We start from the raw sequence: 21,680 nt of genomic DNA, 5'->3' as shown, positions 1-21,680 counted from the left end.
TACATAAATGGGCATGGACCTTCTACGCAAGGCTCAAAGAGAGGATCCAGATCTCTTCTGATGCAACTTGATCATTCATTCCTTATCTGTAAGCGCTTATCCAGTTCAGGGTCATGGTGGGTCCAGAGCCTACCTGGAATTATTGGGCGTAAGGCGGGAATACACCCTGGAGGAGGCGCCAGTCCTTCACAGGGCAACACACACACACACATTCACTTACACACTCAATCTTACGGACACTTTTGAGTCACCAATCCACCTACCAAAGCTGTGTGACTGCGACACAACCTGCTCAAACACATACAGGCATTTATTCACATACACACTCATTCCCTTACACCAGGACAGTTATTAGAGAAGCCAATTCACCTAACCTCCATGTTTTTGAACAGTAGGAGGAAACAGGAGACCCCAGAGGAAACCCATGCAGACACAGGGAGAACATGAAAACTCCACTCAGATAGGACTTGAACCCAAGATCCCAGCACTGGGAGGCGAACGTGCTAACCACCAAGCCACCGTGCCCATTACTTTATGTATGTGTCATGAACACATTTCTGTATAAGGTGTAAAACCCCTTCCATAAAATGCATGTACACACTATTAAGTGCAGTGGGTGTCTGTTGGCTAACAATTCAGAACTGGGAAAGTAGTGTTATCCTCCTTAAAAAGATGTGGGTCTGGCGTAAACCTGGAATTGCTAGGTTCAAAGGGCCCTGGAAAGTGCAACAGTTCGTCTTAGGACATCAAACACTCACCCAGACACTCACACTCTGCTTCACACAGACAATCCACCATCCATCATGTGACTGACTACAGACTGCAGGAAGAAACTGGAGCACCCGGAGGAAACCTGTGCAGCCCTGTTGCTCCACTATGCGGCCAGTCCTAGTTATCTAACACCTAATATTGGATAAGTGAAGGGCCACAAGCCTCTTAACGTACCATATCTATTTTTTTCACTGACAGCTTTTCATAGCAGGTTCTAAAAAAACATAGATCTGTTCCTGTTCTCCACTTCTTACATTGACCGACACCTGTTTAAAACCAGAGTGATGATTCTTCTGCTCATCACAAATTAAAGTGGCCCCCACTCGTCATAAATCAAAATGGGATCAGTACTTAACTATGGTGAAGGTAAATTTGATTCATTTGGACATCGGTCTAGTTCCTGAAGCTCTAACCAATTTGAAACACACTATGATTTATATACTTGCTCTATGGCTTTTAAATATCTGTGTACGTCATGCCAGGATGTCTACGCGAGCCTTTTAAAGCAAACGCTGGCTCAGAAACCCTTTATAAATCCACGAACAGCGCTCTGCTGAACATTTATCCATTCCTTTGGCTGAATTTCATTAGCAGCGCCTGTCATTTTGGGTAGAGTTGGTGCATGTCGCCCCCTGCTGGTAACAGTTAGGAATTGTCCATGAATTACAATTAAACAACATGGAAAAAAATGACACTAAAATGTGATGCTGATTTATTTGGACTATCTTGTTTGTATAGTTGAGACACTCCCCTCTCTCTCTTTCAAACACACACATAATACACTGCAGTTCAAACGTTTTGATTCAATGTCCATTCACCTTAAGCTTGTCTTCCATAATGTAAAATTGACTGTGCTGTAACTGTCTAAAATAACTGCAGTATTATTTTATTTATTTATTTATTGGCTATGTGAGACTATCCAACATCTGACGTGGCTGAATGCTTACAAATCCTCAATGCAGTGTTCAAAGTCTAGTGAAATATTAGGGGAACAGTTAACTGCTTTTAATACCCTTCAAGATTGTGACGGAGCAGAAACATGCCTCCGAGCTCATCCACATGTTAACAGGACACTGACGCTGACAATCTGGGCCCTGAGGTTGTCTCTTCCTCCAGAGATCAGCCTCTGTCACAAACATTCTCTGACAAATTTGAGTGACCTGATTCCAATTTGAGCTATATCAAGTTATCAAGTGAATAAAAGCAACATAATAAAGTAACGTACAAAGAGAACAACACTGATTATATTTATCACCTGACTCAGGAAGGACAAGACACAGACAAATGAATAACAACAGTGATCAGTCAGTTGCATGGGCTTTTCCCAGTAATTATTCTCAAACATGATTTTTTTTTCTGTAAATAAATGGACAGCCATTCATCTCTAGAAATACAATACACCTGCATTGTTCCTCCTCTCAACCAACGTGTTTCTACTGCATAACTGTCCAGACACAGAAAACACATTCTGTTTACACTGCTGTTAAATGTGGACAGAATCTATCTCTAAACCTCCTCTGAATGTGGTCTGAGCGATTTAACGACAATCTGATCACTATGAATCTTGAGGGGGTTTACGGCTGGCTTTTCATGCAGACATGTAAAATACAGAAGTGATCAGATCACAAAAATGCATATTAATGCCAGGTGCAACGTTGTTAGACCTCTTTAAGGGTGGTTGTGGCCCCCTTAAATGTTCTTTAGCCCTGCTTTTTCCTGATGTTATGACTGTATATTTTACAGATACCTGTGTATAATGAGTTAATAGATGTTCACAACTCAGTTTTATTTTTCTACCTGTGGATGGATATACATTTTTTAAAGGCAGCAGCTCCTTGTGGCTTTGCTTTATCTGTACCTCATCAAAGAATTTTGCTGCTATGACGCAATTACCCCTAGACCCCCGGGTTAAAGTTCAGTCCCCCTAAATATTAATTAATCTCTATAACGGGCCTGGCGAGGTGTAAACAGACCCAGTGTGGACAAAAACACCAACATCAAGAGCTTCCAGAGATATCCTCCATCTCTTGCGGCCATTCTCATTCCTGAAGTTGACTGCTTTTTGCCATAAATTGAGCTAAACTGAAGAAAATATATGCTTTTACTTTCATAATATACACGAGGCTTATTATAATTACTCATTTTAAATTCCCATTCCACATTAAATGTGCGCCTTCTCGATGAGTTTCCATTGGGCCCTAAAGTACACTTAGCTGAGGCTGGAGCTGAACTTTTATTCAAATGTTTTATTCCATTCCAACAGGTTTCTACGTTAGTTGAGAAATTATTTCACCTTCAACCAGAAACTTCACGAGGTGTACTATTTAAGTTTTCCATTCCACCTTAAGGCTGAATTTGGAGTCTCAACAAAAATGTCCTTACCTCAAATGGCATAACACGTGAGTAACGCACGTTAGTGGAGTTTTAAAGTACCCAGTCCTCCACAGTACAGTGCTGTAGTCTCTGGAGCAGCTGAGGACACCCCCCCCCCCCCCCCGCGCTGTGAAACGGCGGCTGAGGAACTCCGAGGTGAAGGCTGTGATAATGGATTGGAATCAGAACACGGAGCTCAGTGTTCCACTGTGATTCTGAAGCCCAGGCTCAGAGCTCCTCAGTGTGATGTGAGGAACAGACCAGCAGCCTTCACCCGTACTGCGTTCAGAAACTGACAGCAATAGGATTTATAAACTTCGCCAAGAAGCCAGTAACAGCAGCACAGGCCACGGATGTAGTCTACAGCAGTCAGAGCTACACGACTTACTCAGTACAGTTCCCTTTTTAAGGTTCTGACTTCATGTTTAGTCTTCTAAATTGATTTAAGATATTTACATTTTAACTTAAGATGTTTGTCTTGTTTTCTGATTAATTTGAATTCAGTGTTTTCAGTAATTGTTATATTTTTAGTGCTCTGAGTACATTTTAATATATATTTTAAGTGGTGTATTTAGTATTTCAATTTTAATTCTAGTGATTTCAGTAACTTTTTAATTATAATCTCACTCTTTTTAATAATGCTTGTGTATGTACTTTGTGTGTGTGTGTGTGTGTGTGTGTGTGTGTGTGTGTCTAGGCATGGTATGGATGCAGGTGTGGATGGTAGTAGGATGAGCTCCATGTCTCAGTGGCTGAATTCTGATGTTTTCATCGTGTTTGTGGTGGTGTTGCTCCTCCTCGTTGTTGCTGCCATTGGTGTCTGCTGTGTCACCAGATACCGTCGAACACACACAACAACAGAGTACTGTAGCATTCACACATTAACTTAAACTATCATAAAATGCCATATTTTTTCAGTCATTATAAAAACTAAATACAATCTCTGCATTCTCTCTAGACTTCCAGCTGAGACCAATCATTCACACATCATACACTGCTTTCTCCCTCATTCACACACATCATACACTGCTCTCTCTCTCATTCGCACACATCGTACACTGCTTTTCATGACTTTTGACTCAGTGTTGATGTGTTACTGATGTTTTCAATAATTAAAAAAAAATCTGTATTGTAAATGTCTAAACCTAACCTTGTGGCTGAATGCTAAAGTATTCTCAGAAAAGTTGAAGTGGTTAATGCAGCCAAGGGGAAGAAATTCATTTTTTAATACCCTTCATTTTAGAGGTCACAAGAATGTCTGCACCCTTTTGTCAATATAGTGTACATCACAGTGAGAGTACACTGTACACTCTCTCTCCATTCAGGAGGATGGCAGAAATAGAAATCCTCCCATGTGATGGTTCAGACAGAAGCGGTCAAGTCCGAGTGATCCTCAAGATTGTGACGGAGCAGAAACACGCCTCCGAGCTCATCCACATGTTAACAGGCCACAGGCGCTTAACTGAGGCTGACCAGCTTGCCACAGAGGTTGCCTCTACCTCCATAGATCAGCCTCTGTCACACACACTCTCCAACAGAGGTGAGTGTAATTAGTAGTACTTAGGTACAAGTATAGTTAGTTAGAATTGAAGGTGCACTACATTTTTATATTGTAAATTAACTGTAGAATATGAATAACATGATTTTAAAAAAATATTTTAACAATGGCATCAGCAGAGTGCAGTTTAGGCCTGAAAAACCCTTTTTGAAAAACCTTTCTTAATTGTAGTTCTCCTGCTTGACCTCTTGAGGTCACCGTGTCTAATGCACTGGTAAGTTTGTCAGGGTTCATGATGTGTGACCTCTGGTGGTTAGGCAGTTGAACTACAATAATACATACAGGCACACTGGTGAAATTGCCTAATTCACCTTAAAAACAAAAACAGCCGAGCAAAAACGAACTAGACTAGAAGAATCAAAACAGCAGCTCAATAAATTACCAAGAGTCCTGGGAGATGTGATGTCTGCAACATGGTCCAAAAAATAAACATGTATCCAGACACATTTTTACTGTTGAGTTCCATCACCTTTATTCTTATCAACTCTGACATTCTTATGATATACAGGTGTTCTGCTGCACAGCTGTCGCATTTTGCCCCTTGACCTTCACACACACACACATACACACCTAAAGATTTCTCTAGATTCCTTCAATTTTATGTTAATATCGTACTGTGGATGGGGAAAAAAACAACTAAAATCCTTGTAACCACTCATTGCTGTTGTATTATTCGCTGGTGTTCAGCCTCGGGCCCATCCACAATCATAAAGGACAAGGCCTTTCCTGCACACTGCCTTTACACATAAGTATGATTCCATCACCTGTTGGTTTTCAGTGTTTCTAGTCTGAAACTGATACTATCCCAACTTTTCTGTACTGTGCACATACTGTACTGTTACATTCAGTGTATATTGTGTATATTAACAAAATCTTTAAAGTGCAGAACAAGATATTGTCTGCTCTTCTTTCGTTTAAATACAAGACACTGTTTATTTTAATATTTTTGCGATTGGTTCCGGTTTGAGTAGCACTTTGTCTTTATTAAAGTACAGATCAATCAGTGTTATAATTAGGCATATGTGCTTGAGTAACAGTAATGTGGTAATGCCTGTATCTGCTCTGTCTCTCCCTCAGTCTCACACCACACACAGGCTAGTGATCAGCAGGTCTCCCAGCTGGACTTTCCTACTGATTCTGAGACTGCCGCCACTGGCACACACAGCACTGACTCTGAGGGGACTGAAGAAGAAGGGGTGAAGAATAAAGATAATAATGCAGCTGCTGAGGATGGTGGTGGACCCGTACAATGTCAGGTCAACTGAATGAAGTAAAACACCTGAAGACACCGTAAAGACAAGGTGTAAATATATACAGCACTAATAAAAATGCAAGCTCTAGAGTAATAGAAAATATTAATTCATTGTTTAATTTGTCCTTTGTAAACCCTTCATCATTATCAGGGCTGGTGGTTTGGTGTAATTTATTCCATCTTAGGGCACCACACATTCACTCAGGGTCCTGGAGCTGTGTGGCAACGACACTGCCTGCTACTCCACTACTACTCGTTTTCACTGTCATTATTATAAAATGAATGTAAAATGTAACAATTTAATTCAAATTCAGACAAAATTCAACATGTCCCATGGCTGGAGTAGTCTGATCTATTTAAACTAGGGGTGGGATTTTAACGCGTTAATTTTGATTAATTAATTATTGGGGAAAATAACTATATAAAATCTTTTATGCATTTTAATCTCACTTTGCACCATGGAAAGTTTCTCAGTGCAGTTTCAGTGCATTGAGTTCCAGGCATACAGATTATAACAACGCACAATGTGATGAACATGATGGAGATGATGTAAGAGACTACGCTGGTGGATGGGAAATTTAAATACAAGAAACTTCCAGATGGAAGTACAAACAAAAATGTTGTTATTTGCACTTAATGCAGGAAGGAGTTTGCTTATCACAGGAGCACTTCCACCGTTCGTTACCACCTCAACGCAAAACATGTTGGGGCTAGCGCGCAGGTCAGTAATGTTAACAGTACGTAATGCAAACAGTGTCGCCAGTCAACACTCGACCACTTGTCGGGGTTCACATTCAGAAACAAAACGTCAAAGTCCACGTCAGACAAACTGACTAATTTACTGGCAGTAGACTGGTGGGAAAATAAACAAGATTTTGAATTTAAGCTTATGTTCATTGATTCATTCATCAACCAAACTTAAATCAATATTTCTCATGCTAAATAATGAAATGTGATTAATTTTGATTAATTAATTACAATGCTTCAAGTTAATTCGATATTTCTTTTAATCAAGTCCCACCCCTAATATAAACATAACACATCAAATCTGCAAGAATTACAGGAGTTGATCTGACACAATCTGACATTCTTAAAAACAACCCGATGACAACTGATGCAGTTGAGAATAGTCTTTTAATAGAAAATAGACTTTATAGTAACATATATAACATATATACATCTATGCGTTGGCCTTCAAGACAGCATGAATTAACCTGGTCACAGTGTGTATCTAAGGGTGGATATGAATTGGAGACTGAAGTCTTGGCAAGTGAAAACACCTCATATCCAGGCAATATATATAATATTTCTCATTATGGGAAGCTGTTGTAAAAGCATTGATTTATAAATCAACTACTTGCTAGAATTTTTAACTTTATTTAATTATTTTAATTCCATTGGCAGTTTTTTTAATTGGTAAAAGAAATATATAATTTTATTTATACACTCTATACAAATTATCAGACTAATCTTAATGAGAAATATCATATGTATGGTCTAGACTCAATATATATTGACATACTGGCATTTGAACTGGTGCTCCACCACTTCAGAAAGCACAGCTGCAATACTCTACAGCCCAGTACTGGGAAATTTTATACCCCACCAGCTGACACTTGACAGTGAGCCTAATGACCTTAGGCTCATGTTCAATGGATACGGAGCATTCCATTTCATTTCATGCTTTTCCTGTAGTGATTATACAAAATGCTGCACATTTACCGGATTAGCTCCTTCAGAACTCCACTACACTTAATTCACATAATCCTCCTACTCCACCTTCTTTGTAATCATCTCAACTGAGGAACACTATTTTTGCATGGGTAAGTTTTCATACTATTTTTATCAGAGAAACAGGTCTTTAAACCTCTGAGAGATTCCTTTAGACTCCCCTTCTGCGGCTGGAGCAGCTCCCTCTGACTCCGAGCTCCTTCTCACAGTTCTCTCATAGACCTCCTCCAGAAGTGAGTGAGTCTTCCTGAGCTCAGAGTAATTCTCTCTCAGTTTCTCCAGCTCCATGTTCTTCTCCTCCATCTGTCTGCTGAACTCCTCCTGCATCTTTGTCTTTGAAGTCAAAATGTTCCTGTGGAGTTCAGGCAGCAGGATCTTCATTAAGTTTCTCTCTGCTTCAGCTCTGGCTTCTCCTTCATACGTCTCCATGATCTCCTCCATCTCCCGTCTGTGTCTCTCCTCCATCTCACACCTGTCCCTCTCTCTCTCCTCTTTCAGTCCCTTCACCTTTTCTTCCATTTCTGTCCTTCGCTCTAACTCTCTCTCCAGTTCTCGTTCCAGTCCTCTCTTTTTCTCTTCATCCCTCTCTTCTTTCATTCTTCTCTCTAGGTCAGTTGTTCTGTTGTTAAGTTGTTTTATCTCTCCTTCGTGCTCTTGTACTGCTCCCTCTATCCTTCTCAGAGAGTTCTGCAGCTCCTTTTCATGTTTTTCCTTAGTTTTTCTCTCTTCTTTCATCCTCTTTTCCTCCAATTCTTTCATGATCTTTGTCTCCATTGCTCTGATCTGAGCTTCTGTCTCCAGGTAGATCTCACTGCTGTAGAACTCCTCTCTGTTTCCTTCCACCATCTTCTCGATCTTCTCCAGCAGCTCTGAGACCCGAGACCCCTCTCCACTCTCCTTAATGTTGAGACAGTGAAACCTGTTCCCACATTTCTCCACAAGGCTCTGGACCTCCTGGTTTCCTGACTGGACAAACTCTTCAATCCTCTTCTCTTGGTCTTCATCAGTGACGGTGAAGAGGATCATGGTGTTCCTCCAGCATCTCTCTCCAAACATCTCCTCGATTTTCTGCAGCATGTCTCTCTCCTCTCCTGAGGTCTGCTTCACTGGTATGACTAGGAGGAAGGCGTGGGGTCCTGGGGCCGACAGACGGACACAGAGTCCCACGTCCTGTCTCAGCTCGTCCAGAGAGAGTCCAGGACTGAAATAGTCAGGAGTGTCCACCACAGTCACCTGCCTCCCAGCCACCTGGCCCTGTCTGCTCTCACTCTGCTGCCTCACTGTAGACGCTCCAGCCCTGCTCCTCTCCTCTCGGCCCAGGAGCCTGTTTCCTGCTGCACTCTTCCCACTTCCAGTCCTCCCCAGCAGAACCAGCCTCAGCTCTGATACACCACCAGACTCTGGAGGAGACTCTCCACTCACTGCAGATCAACAAGAATGAAGGGGTTCATTACTTGAATGTTCTGTCTCAGGAAGCATTTCAGAAAGTATATAACATTGTGATCATTTACTTTTTGGAGGAAGTCCTTCTATACTGTTTCTCCTCCTGAGTGGAGCGGCTGGGTCTGGACTCTCTTCACTGACTGAGAAACCACAGCACCAAAATACAGTTTGTGAATATTTAATAATTGTGAAAATTATCTGTAAATGTGTGTAAGATATTTAATGATTCCAAAATTCTGCAAACAACATGTGATAAAACATTCACAGTAAAGGTACTATATTGCACAAAGCATTTGAAGTGACCTGATCAGTTACTTACACTCTGGAGGATTTCCCTCCTTGCTGTTTCTCCTCCTGACTGGAACTGATGATGGAGAGTGTGTTTTTTCCTGCAGCTGCTTGTTTCTCTCCTCTAGAAGTCTCTCTTTCTCTTTAAGCTGTTCCTCTCTCTCCATTAGCTGTGTGTGTATCTCACTTACAATCCTCTCCTTCTCTTCAAGCTGTTTGTCTTTTTCACTCACTTCAGTTTTCTGTTCTTCCAGTTGGATCTTCATCTTCTGGAGTGTGCTGCTCTTTTCCTGCAGCTCCTTTCTCTGTGTCTCCAGTTGATTTTTACAGCTGTCCACCTCTTTCACTGTGTCCTCCAGTAGAGACTCTTTCTCTCTCAGCAGTTTCCTCATATTCACCAGCTCCGTGTCTTTCTCCTTAAACAGTTCACTAACACCTTCAAGTCTTTCATTTGTCTCCTTTAATAACGCGTCTCTTTTATCAATCGTCTCTAAATGTTCTTTTAGAACTGTGTCTTTCTCCTGAAGTCTTTTCTCCATCTCTTCCATTTGTATTCTATGATTCTGCTCTAATTCACTTCTGGTTTGTCTCAGTTCATCTCTGACCTCCGTGAGAAGTCTGTCTTTCTCCTGAAGCTGTGTCTCTCTCTCCATTAGCTGTGTGTCTTGTTCTGTTATAATGTTCTGTTTCTCTTTCAGCTGTTTGGCCTTTTCCTCTAAATCTGTAAGAAATTATGAATTCTACATTTTAGATCATAACAATGTAACACAATCTTAGTTCCCGCGTTATAACTGTTATATTTCAACTGCTCACGTATAACTTAATAAAAAAACACCAACATTCCTCATCAAATTTAATTTTGTGACAATGACCTGCACTAGTTTTGTATTTATTGAGATAAAACACAAAATTAACTCGTGCTTGTGTTGTATCAAATTGTGTTGTAGAAACAATCAACAATTCACTACAAATATGCAATGATTATGAAACTCCAGCAATGCTGCGTATAATAGCTCAATAATGAGTGTATTTTCTGGATCTGTAACTGTACTGTACATCACTTTCTCTGAGGCCAGTTCTTTCTACAATAGTGTGCACTTGTGTCCAGGTGTTCTGACGAGTTGTGCTGCCTTGTCGAAATTTGCTACTATGCAGCTCTGCACATGCTCAGACCAAACTTTTTAATGTTTTCATGTGTTTTTCGTGTTAAATATGTTTTCTCTGGTGCATCACACAATCGTTGTTCACTGTTATTATAAGCTTGAGTGTTCCAAAACTGAACAAGAATTAAATGTAAAACACTATAAAACCACTCCTTATCATCGTAGTAATATCTTTACTAAGGAGATTTGGGCTGTGCATATCTCCTGCTTATACTTCTGTAGGCAGCATCTTCTGATACACTACATTTATCTTACCTACTATTTTATTTAAACAACTGTACGTATAAAAGTACACCATGGCACATTTCGACAAGGAAGCACAACTCATCAGAACAACGGCTGTCCCAGAGGCAAAGAAAACATGGAACATTTGTGTAAAGGCCTTGGAGACCCACCAAGAATGACAGCATTTTAAAATTCCCCAATCACTTCACATCAACAAAGAACAGTATGCACTGCACATTTACAAAGTTAACCAAAACCCTTCAGAAGTGTGTGGTTTTCTGAGATTTACAACTGAACTGAAAATCACTTTCAGGAATCAGTGCCCAAATATAGTCTCCCATCATGTTCTCACTGTACTGTCCTTGGTGATTGTGTTCAAAGTTCATTACGTCCTGGTGAAAGCGGTCGCCTTTCTCCTCTGAATAAGCTCCATATTCTCTCTGAATTTAACTAGGTGGGCATCATGGATTCAGGAGGAACAATGTGGATTCAGCCCCGGTCATGGAACACAGGACCAGCTCTGTACCCTCACTAGGACCCTAGAGGGTGCGTGGGACCATGTCCCTCAAGACATTCTGTGGGGAGTGCTCTGTGAGTATGGGGTACTGGGCCCCAGTCCCTATATAAACAGAGCAGAAGTCTGGTTCGTATGGCTGGCAGTAAGTTGGACGTCGGGGCGGCCCCTTGTTACCAATTCTGTTCATAATCTTTATGGACAGAATTTATCGCCATAGCCAAATGGCGGAAGATGTCTGCTTCGGTGGTCTCAGGATCCCGTGTCTGCTTTTTGGGGATGATGTGGTCTTGTTGGCTTCAACGAGCCATGACCTCCAGCTCTTACTGGACCAGTTTTTCAGCAGAGTGTGAAGCAGCAGGGATGAGAATCAGCACCTCCAAATCTGAGTCCATAGCACTCAGTCCGAAAAGGGTGGAGTGCTCTCTCCAGGTTGGAAGTGAACTCCTGCCTCTAGTGAAGGAGTTCAGATATATCTGGGTCTTGTTCACGAGTGAGGGAAAGATGGAGCAGAACATTGACAGGCGGATTGGTGCAGCGTCAGCAGTAATGCTGACTCTGTACCGGTCTGTTGTGGTGAAGAGAGAGCTGAACAGAAAAGCAAAGCTCTCGATTTACCATTCAGTCTACGTCCCAACCTTCACCTATGGTCATGAGCTTTGGGTAGTGACCGAAAGAATGAGATCGCGGGTACAAGCGGCTGAAATGAGTTTTCTCCGCAGGGTGTCTGGACAATCCCTTAGAGACAGGGTTAGGAGCTCGCATTTCCAGGACAGACTCGGAGTGGAGCAACTGCTCCTCCACATCAAGAAGAGCCAGTTGAGTTGGTTCGGGCATTTGGTCCGGGTGCCTCTTGGACGCCTTCCTGGTGAGGTATTCCAGGCATGCCCAATGGGGAGGAGACCCTGGGGTAGACCCAGAACACGCTGGAGAGACCACATGTCTTGACTGGCCTGGGAATGCCTTGGTATCCCCCCGGAAGAGCTGGAAGAAGTGGGTAGGGAGAGGCAGCTCTGGGTTTCTTTACTCTGACTGTTTACCCTGCGACCTGGACCTGAATAAGTGGACAATTGATGGATGTATGGATGGGCATCAAGGATATGGAGTCTGAGTGACTTCCTGCACCCCACTGCAACAAAGCTCTTTATCAGAGTCTGAACCAGCTGTGCATAGTTTTCACGAAGTATGCTTTGCAGGCCTCACGCATCTTAGCAGATGCTTTCACAGAGAACTTCTTGCGTCTGCTGAATGTATGCAACCTCTTGGTGCCATTTAAATTAACTGTAGCTGTGTGCAGTAGTTCACTTATTCAGCACAACAGCAAATTGTAACATGCTTAGTTGTGTGTTCTGTTCTGTTTTGTTGCTTGTTTGTGCGCCCCTTGTCATGTGACTGTTCCACCCTCTTTTGTGTCTGCTTCCTGCTTGTTCCCAGGTCATGTGATACTCTTCCCTTGTGTTTCTAGTGTCATGTGTCTTAATTGCTGTCTAGGTGTTTCTTTTTTGTGTTGTCTTTATATAGTCATTGTCAGTGTTTCCTGTTTGTGGGTAATTGTATGTATGTTTGCTGTCTTTGCTTTATGTCAATGGTCCTTGCTTGCTCTATATTTAACCTTGCTATGTGTTTCACCCCTTTGTTCTGTATAGTCCTTGTCTATTTCTTAGCCGTGTTTGATGTTTAGAAGCTTTGTTTAGTGTTTAGCTTTGTCTAGTGTTTACCATTGTTTAGTGTTTAGCTTTGTCTAGTGTTTAGCTTTGTCTAGTGTTTAGACTTGTTTAATGTTTAGTGTTTAGCCTTGTTTTGTGTTTAGTGTTAGCTTGCCTCTGTCTTGTTACCTTTTGTTTATTGTTATTAAAGTCTCCTGCATATACCTCATCCCCTTGCTCTTTGACCACTCCTACACACCCCCAGCATTATTACACAAATGAAATGGTTAGTTTAAAATAACTGTATTTATACTGCCATGTACACTTCTGGACAGTCCAAGAAAGTTCTAGACAATTCTGGACAGTTCTAGAAACATCTTGATAGTTGTCACAGTTCCAGAAGCTTTTTGAAATCTATACTCAGCACTGAATATTCATAAAAATATGATCAATTTTAAAATATCATTGTGCTGACCTCAAAAGCAAAGTTAATGGGGCATAATAAATCTTTTCTATTCCTTTTAGGCACAAAGAATTAGGAAAACACACAACACCTGGGAACAAAAAACCTATGTATAATTGTTATATAGTAATTACACAGGTTCACATGTTCTCCACACTGAGAAACACAATCATAGATAGAGCAAGTCATCTCTGTTTTTCAGCCAGTGCAGGAACAAGAGCACTGTTTAGATTCTGTCTCTTTGTCAGGAACGACGTGTGGAAAAGAGCAGTTAAACACATTCATGAGGAAATTAACAATACAGACAATTAATGACAATGTATATGAATATTGAGCAGGCGTCAGAACCATATCTCCATTAAAGCTGGATCTATACTCCACAAACACAACACATCTGAAAAGATCTTTACTGTTAGTTCAGAACAGGGACCTCACCTGTGAGTTTAAGCTGCTGATGTTTCTCTTCCAGCTCTTTCTGCTGAAGAGTGACTTTAGTTTCCTGATCTTCCAGTTGGATCTTCATCTTCTGGAGTGTGCTGCTCTTTTCCTGCAGCTCCTTTCTCTGTGTCTCCAGTTGATTTTTACAGCTGTCCACCTCTTTCACTGTGTCCTTCAGTAGAGACTCTTTCTCTCTCAGCAGTTTCCTCACATTCTCCAGCTCTGTTTTTTTCTCCTGAAGTTGTAGCTGAGTCTCTTTGGTCATTTGTGCAAACATATATAAATACAGTGTACTCTTCTGTTATTATTAAGTAGAATATTAAAGGCAGAACTATCAGTTGTGGGTTTTCCATCCAATAAGTTTTGTGAATTTTGAAAATGGAACTCACATAAATCCCTTTATCTTGCTCATTTTAATACTGCCCCTAATCACGAGAATCTACTTATTTACCTTTTTTCATGTTGAAATGTCTTTATTGTGCATAACATCTGCAGAAAAATTGGATGGAAAGCCAGCTAGTGGCTTTTGTATCACTTTTTTGACTCACCAATCAGCAGAGTAGATTCCTCCATATTCTTTCTCTCCTCTTCTGCCCATACTCTGTCGATCTGTGGAAGTGATAAAAAGTGTGAAGGTTCATTGATGTATACATTCACACAAGAATCAGCAAGAGCAAAAAGCAGCAGGAATTCATTTATTTTCTATTGAAGAAGTGTGCACAGATTGAGAAAAACTAAATAAATCAGGGTAAGCGTATACATGATCTGTATATATATATATATATATATATATATATATATATATATATATATATATATATATATATATGTTTTCTCTTTATCTGTTTTCTTAATCAGATTTTTAGGCCTTAATCCCATATAAGAAATGAGTATGGGGTTTATATGGTCACTTGAATAATTAAATAAATGCAGAGATCCAAATATGATCAGATAATTAAGTGCAGGGAAATGCACTCACTGTGAAAACGCTATTTTGTAATACTCAAAAAAGAAAAAAGACTCATCGATAGTTATTGCAATCATATGACTACAGCTGTTCCTGCCAAGAGTAGCACAAGCAGTTATTATCTAGGGGGTAATTATAGTTTCAGCCCCTTCCTGGGTGTGTTCCCGCCTTGCGCCCAATGCTTTTGGGTAGGCTCCAAACCCACCCTGAATTGGATATGCGGTTACAGACAATGAATGAATGAATGAACGAATGAATGAATGAGTAAAAGGAATGGTCATTTAAATCTTTTTTTTCTGTTTAAAAAATTAACTCTGATTATTATAAAATAGGGTGGCACGGTGTCGCAGTCACACAGCTCTAGGGACCGGGTCGGGTGACTGTCTGTGAGGAGTTGGTGTGTTCTCCCTGTGTCCGCATAGGTTTCCTCCTATCCCAATGATGTCCCAATGATTCCAGGTAGGCTCTGGACCCACCGTGACCCTGAATTGGATAAGCGGTTAATGAATGAATGAATGAATATTATAAAATAATGTACTCACCTGAGAAATGAAGACTTTATCACATGGAGGGCCTATTTTGAGACAAAATTAGAACTTTTAAAATACAGGAACTACAAAATAACACTTTAATCTGTGTATTCTGTAGCACATGTTGCTCCATCAGCTATATTTTTAAGTATAGACTTTCTAGTTTGAGAGATAAAAGTAAAGAGCACTAAAACCTCAGCTCCAGACTAAAGAGCTCAGAGTGTGAAATCTTGTGTGTAGTTTGAGACGTGCTGCTCTGGAGCTTTAGAGAACTTCTCCTGATGGGTTCCTTCACGTTCTGATAAACTGAATCCTGTTTGATATCTTCACTTCACTCTGTAATGATCATATTCCCTCTATGTTTCAACTGATTAATCTCTTCCATTTCATTATTAAACAGTGTTTTTTCACAGAACAGTACAGAATAAAAAGCACTGACATAAACACTCCTCTGCTGGGATATTATTCTGATTCTATCAAAGGTGATAAATCTAAAAGATTTGGAACGTCTCTCAGTATCAGTGTTTAGATCAGATATGTGTGTGTGGGGTGTGTATGTGTGTGTCATTGGTTTGTGAGGAAACTCTCTCTGCTGATGATGTTGAGCTGAACACTACTCTGACATTTATTTTACACTGTTACACTATTCACACTATTTTCACTCACCTCTCTTCTCCCCATGAGACGACCCGCCCTGTCAAAGAAAATAATACAATGTGAAGATTTCATGAATGGATTTGTAAGCTAATTATTACATTTAAATCAGTGGAAAGTAATCCAGATTATTTCCAAAATTAATAAACCTCTCCATAAATATAACAGTTTAACAGAAACTGCAGATGCATATTTGTAAATAAAAATAAAATATTTGTTTTAGTGTTGTCTCTGATCTCACACTCTTTCCCTCTTTCTCTGGTTGTCATTCTAAGCCGTGTAATAATTCATTACTGATGTGTATGTGAAATATGGGCATGTCTGTATGTCATTACTACAGGCCTCTATTGTGTTTAAAGACATTAAATGTATCAAACTAATATTTTATTTGCATCAATGGTGGTGCAGGAACCATCCCTGATGACCATAAGGAAGATGATGATAATGATGCATTGAGAGAGACTACAAGAAATGATGATGATGATGATGTACTGATGATGTGTCATAAATTCTTCCCTCTCCTGACAAAAGAGATCCTGATCCACAGAGTACTGAATGTTCTTATGATTTAATTCACCTGCACCTTATTCTCACCCCTTTAAAAGGCTCCCTCTCGCCTCAGTACTCTGCAAGGTTTTATCTATTCTTCTGACATTCGAAATATTCATACTGAAATTTGTCTCTGGTTCCTTGTTTTTGACCTTTTGCAAGGCTCTTTGACTTCTGAATTTTGGATCACTGTTTTTGGAAGCTGGGACACATGTGCTTGTGCTTTTTTGGACTTTGACCATAGTCTAACTCTTGTCTTTGACTTATCTTTGGTGTTATTTGCTTATGACTGTTTTCTAATAAATAGCTGCATGTGGATCAAAAATTTCCACCTGCTGCTGTTTTGCCGCTTGACGTTACACCTCAAATATTGCATCATCACAAAAGAACAGTGATATCACTCCCAACAGAGTCCACACTGCTTCTAACTGTGGTGTATTTTTTTTTATCAGTAAACTTTATGGTGGAAATGCAGGGCATTGTGCAAAGGAAGGTGGAAGAATCTCTTTTATGATGTTGTAAACTACAAAAACATATCCATTATTTTCAACAGGAACAGTAAACATTTTTATTGCCTTAACACTATAGGTATTTCCTAAAACATTAAACAAAACAAAGGCAATAAATCAAGTGAAATTTGTAAAACTGTATGTAAGTACTCTCTCTCTTTGTTACTGTGGCAATAACTGTTAGACTTTCAGTTCAGACGACCTGTTATCATCCATAACATGTTCTACCAGACAAAAATGTTCACAAGAACATATTAAAACGTTAGATATTCCCATCTAAGGACAAGGTTTTACCAACAGAAGTTATATCTGAGATGAGCTAATGCTAAAGCTAACACTGGCTGCTCAGAGCAATGATAGATGCTGAGGAGGTGCAGGTGCATTTTGGGAAAAAATTTGAACAACCTTTGTTCTGAGATGAGAGATTTTGTCTGGTGCATTTCTGAATTAAACTGTAATAGATGTGATACGTTTATAAACACAGCAGACATTGTGATCAGTGTGAGGAGGGAGGAGTGATATACTCACAGAGTATGAAGGATCTGTGTAAAGGAAAAAAACAGAGCACAGTGTGAGATAAAACCCAATGAGAAAACACTCACATCATTTAAAAACACTTCCTGAGAAACAGTTAATCTTCCACATCAGAAATCTCCTTTATTCATCTGTTACTGTTTTATTTTGAGTTTATATACAGAGGGGAGCTCTGAGATACTTACCCCTTCTCACTTCTACTGTACACTCCTCTGTTGTGTCTCCATCAGTGACCTGACACAGGTAATGTCCTCTATCTGACAGTGTGCAGTTTCTGATCTGTAAGGAGACGTTTCCTCTCTGCAGCTCCTGAGTGAACAGACTCACTCTGCCCTTGTAGCCCCGCCCCTCTGTCACCTGTCTGTTCTTATAGAGACAAACACACTCCGTCTCCTTAAACCACCTGATCTCCAGGTCAACAGCACTGACTTCAGGAGACAGGTGACAGGAGAGAGTGGCAGCAGAGACAGAGTCATATTTATCACCATCAGGTCCAATGAGTTTAAACTCTGTGAAGGAAAACACACACCACGATGTTCACAGTTAAATCTGTTACAGGAAACAATCACAAATCAATATCAAACACTGATCAATATCTGAACATTTGACTCACTGTTGCTTGCAGTTGCCATCTTTATCTCTTCATCTCCTCCTACAGCTTCAGACTAATGACCTCCTACAGAGAGAGAGAGAGAGAGAGAGAGAGAGAGAGAGAGAGAGATTTTGTTATGTTGGGTTTATAGTTACGTAGCTAACACGTTAGGATATGAAGGCTTCCATGCATTTTAAACTAATTAATACAAAAATATTTTGTGTGTGTGTGGTTTTTTTATATATGTATTTTCAAATATCTAATGTTTAATGTTAGCTTGTTGCTAACCTCTCTTCCCTTCGCTCTTCTTCAGAGTTATATCACTGCTTCAGGGAAAAACCTGCTCCATTTTAAAGCAGCTCAGATCTGCTTTTTGTCTAAAACACAACGATCCACAAAAAACAAGCCCGAACCTTCATAAATAAATCTTACACCTCTCTCTCCATTTCAGCGTCCAGAGACGCTTTCACTTTCAATTGCAGCTAGACACACTCTGGGTTGCCAGATTGGAGGAGGAGACTCCACAGTAATAATTTTAATAACTCCTACCAAATTGGTGTTCTGTCGATGTGCTACAATATTGTACTTTTACAAGTATAACCGTCCAAAAAAAAAAACAGTCGGTAGGATATTTTGATAGGCTAAAATAGCATATCACATAATGCCCTACAGGATTAAAAACAGATATGCATAAACTAAATCCTCACATGAAGGAAAATTTTCACACTTCCTGTTCTTCCTTCTGCTTCTGACATCTACGACTCCCATAATTCCCTTGTGTTCGAAGAGTATGTCACATGTTCAAAGCCACCCAATCCTAAAAACCTTTTCAGATCTTCCTCACCTGAATTTTGATTGTATTAACCTGTGAGCATTATCCTGTGTATATTTGCCTGCCAGTTTCATGTTGGGGCATGCACAGAGCTGCTAGGGAGCACAATCCGTTAGGACACTTGTGGAATTAATAAAAGTGATTATATTTATTCTGAAAGTTATATAATAGCATTAATAACATAATAATAATGAAGCTGTTTCAAACACAGTTTTTTCTAAAGATTCCCTGAATCTTCTGATCATATTATGCACTGTAGAGAGAAAAACAGCTAAAACGTTGCATCTGTTCATTGCTCTTAAGCAGCTGCATTACTTGTGCATTCTGGGAAAGTGTTGAGCCTCAGTCTTTCCTCATTCATAAAAGACAAGGACACTGCTGTCATACACAAGCATGATTTTATCAACTGTTGAAAATTTGAATATATTTTTAAAATGTGTTTAATCTGAGACTAAAACTGTCCCATATTTTCAGGAATGTTTTACATGCACCACATTCAGAGTTAGTGTATTTAAACCAAAAACAGAGGTTCCAAAAATATCAAAGATTATACCTTAAATTTCTGCACAGCTTATTTTTCTTATTTTTTTAAACAGGCCCTGTTTTGTTTCCACCTTTTGCTGTATGTGTCTGCATTTCACATTTTTTTTCACATTCAAATATTGGAAATGTGTTTGTGCTTAGTAAGGTAATCTATCACTATTGTTCTCAATTACATGCTTAAGTAAAGCTATTTACTATTACCTTGTTAATACTCATCTGTCTCTCCCTCAATCTCAGACCACACACTAGACAGTGGTCAACAAGTCTCCCAGATGGACTTTCCTACTGATTCACACATGGTCTCTAAGACTGTTGCCGTGGACCTACTCAGCACCAACTCTGTGGGAGACTGATGATGAAAGGGTGAGGAATAATAATGATATAATGATAATACTAATAACACTTCACTCCCTTCTCCTCCTCCTCCTTCCGTTGTCGGTCAAGGTAACTTCCCCGTAAGCAATCCTGATAGGTTTGGTGCCAATCCTAATAAGTGTAGAGGCTTTTTTTTTTTTACAATGCTCTGTGTATTTCTCGAACTTGTTGCCATGCTCTGATCAAAGTAAAATTTCTTTTTATTTTTTTTTTATATTAGGTGGCGCAGCAGGTAGTGTCGCAGTCACACAGCTCCAGGTTGTGGATTTGATTCCCCCTCTGGGTGTGATGAAGAATTCACTTATTCATAGATCATAGTTGTCTGGTACAGTGTGAAATACAACTTCCTTAGAAGACAAGGATACATTTTAATTGGGCTCCTATGATATAATGCGTCCTTGGGGAGATAAGGGTACCATTTTGTGTCCTATGAAAGGCAACCTAATAGGAGGGGCGAGATGACCTCACCCCAAAAAGTGTATGTAAACTGTGGTTTTCCGTGTGTCTTTGTGAGTGAGTCTTTGGGAGGCCTTCTGAAACTGCTCCCCAATGCTTTAAGAAAATAAAGAGCCTGCTGATCTTCCAAGAAAGTCGTCTTCATCTTTCAAGTATTTTTTAAAAGAACTAGAAACTTTTATTAGAACTTATTCTTTCAAGTATTATAGTTAGATTAGATATAAGATTAACACGTCGTAGTAACGACAGGTGACTGTCTGTGAGGAGTTGGTGTGTTCTCCCCGTGTCCACGTGGGTTTCCTCCGGGTGCTCCGGTTTCCTCCCACATTCCAAAAAACACACGTTGGTAGGTGGATTGATGACTCAAAAGTGTCCGTAGGTGTGTGTGTGTGTTGCCCTGTGAAGGACTGGCGCCCCCTCCAGGGTGTATTCCCGCCTTGCGCCCAATGATTCCAGGTAGGCTCTGGACCCACCGCGACCCTGAACTGGATAAGCGGTTACAGATAATGAATGAATGAATGAAAAGATATTAGAATGGTCTGCTGCTGTATGGAACCGTGTACAATGTAAAACCTATGAACAGATTCTCTTTCAATTTAAAGCTATTTTTGACCATTCAAACCAGGGCTGAGCTAGCGGGGAGCTGTTAATACAGATCAAACAGGGAATAGGGCAGTAGCAGTGTATGTTTTAGAGTTTCGTATTATTGTTGCTGACAATGGTTGGAACAAACCTGCCTTAAAAATGGCTTTTCATTACAGACTTAAACCTGCAATTCTATATATCTCAAGATGGGTATATTTCCCTGGCCATTTGTACTGATCGGAAAAAGATCTTCTGCTGCTTAAAGAGGAAAGCAGCGAATAATCCTCCTGTAAACTCATCTCTACATCCTTTAAGCTACCCATAAGAATTTACTGGCCAGATTTTTTCTCTGACCATTTCAGTTCTAATCGACTCTGGTGCAGAGGGGAATTTCATCCATGCCTCCATAGTGCAGAGACCCCAGATTCCGATGACTTTGTTGAAATCCATCCTGCGAGTATGAGCCTTAGACGAAGACCCGGTGGGGAAGGGAGGCATAATGCTCAGTACAGATCCTGTGCTCCTGGAGACCAGCGCTCTTCATCAAGATAACTTTTTATTGATCTTTTTATTGATCATTTTTTCTCTTATTTTAGGACCTCCGTGGCTTGAATTACATAACCCTAACATTTCTTGGTCTAAACAAGAGTTTGAGTCTTGGTCCATGTACTGTATAAGCCACTGTTTGG

At 40.1% G+C, this 21,680-nt stretch overlaps 2 protein-coding genes across 3 annotated transcripts; one reads left to right on the top strand and one right to left on the bottom strand.

The window, feature by feature from the left end:
- Positions 1-3,379: 3,379 nt before the first annotated feature.
- si:dkey-111e8.4 (uncharacterized protein LOC793802 homolog) lies at positions 3,380-6,022 on the top strand. 2 transcript variants are annotated; one of them, XM_066658912.1, is made up of 4 exons: positions 3,380-3,535; positions 3,842-4,006; positions 4,470-4,684; positions 5,780-6,022. In XM_066658912.1, the coding sequence occupies exons 2-4, from the start codon at positions 3,849-3,851 to the stop codon at positions 5,965-5,967; spliced, it is 561 nt and encodes a 186-aa protein (XP_066515009.1). In that variant the 5' UTR covers positions 3,380-3,535; positions 3,842-3,848; the 3' UTR covers positions 5,968-6,022. The 2 variants fall into 2 exon arrangements, with proteins under 2 accessions (XP_066515009.1, XP_066515004.1); XM_066658907.1 differs by having other exon boundaries at positions 3,380-3,554.
- Positions 6,023-7,107: 1,085 nt separating this feature from the next.
- LOC136676349 (trichohyalin-like) lies at positions 7,108-18,640 on the bottom strand. Its single transcript, XM_066653295.1, has 11 exons — positions 18,489-18,640; positions 18,222-18,284; positions 17,794-18,117; positions 17,603-17,616; positions 16,029-16,056; positions 15,375-15,406; positions 14,414-14,474; positions 13,863-14,120; positions 9,448-10,137; positions 9,197-9,268; positions 7,108-9,106 (listed from the first exon to the last, which is right to left on the bottom strand). The coding sequence occupies exons 2-11, from the start codon at positions 18,238-18,240 to the stop codon at positions 7,800-7,802; spliced, it is 2,805 nt and encodes a 934-aa protein (XP_066509392.1). The 5' UTR covers positions 18,241-18,284; positions 18,489-18,640; the 3' UTR covers positions 7,108-7,799.
- Between the last annotated feature and the right edge of the window lie 3,040 nt (positions 18,641-21,680).

This window comes from Hoplias malabaricus, chromosome 2, assembly GCF_029633855.1.
Source record: "Hoplias malabaricus isolate fHopMal1 chromosome 2, fHopMal1.hap1, whole genome shotgun sequence".
Taxonomy (NCBI): domain Eukaryota; kingdom Metazoa; phylum Chordata; class Actinopteri; order Characiformes; family Erythrinidae; genus Hoplias; species Hoplias malabaricus.
This window is presented reverse-complemented; position numbering and strand designations above follow the sequence as displayed.

Coding starts and splice junctions, on each gene's coding strand:
- si:dkey-111e8.4 (XM_066658912.1), top strand. CDS start 3,849: ATGGATGCAGGTGTGGATGGTAGTAGGATGAGCTCCATGTCTCAGTGG. Junction 4,007..4,469: donor CGAACACACACAACAACAGA/GTACTGTAGCAT, acceptor CTCTCCATTCAG/GAGGATGGCAGAAATAGAAA. Junction 4,685..5,779: donor ACACACACTCTCCAACAGAG/GTGAGTGTAATT, acceptor TCTCTCCCTCAG/TCTCACACCACACACAGGCT.
- LOC136676349 (XM_066653295.1), bottom strand. Junction 10,138..13,862: donor TCAGCAGCTTAAACTCACAG/GTGAGGTCCCTG, acceptor AATTTCTTACAG/ATTTAGAGGAAAAGGCCAAA. Junction 9,269..9,447: donor GGAGGGAAATCCTCCAGAGT/GTAAGTAACTGA, acceptor GTGGTTTCTCAG/TCAGTGAAGAGAGTCCAGAC.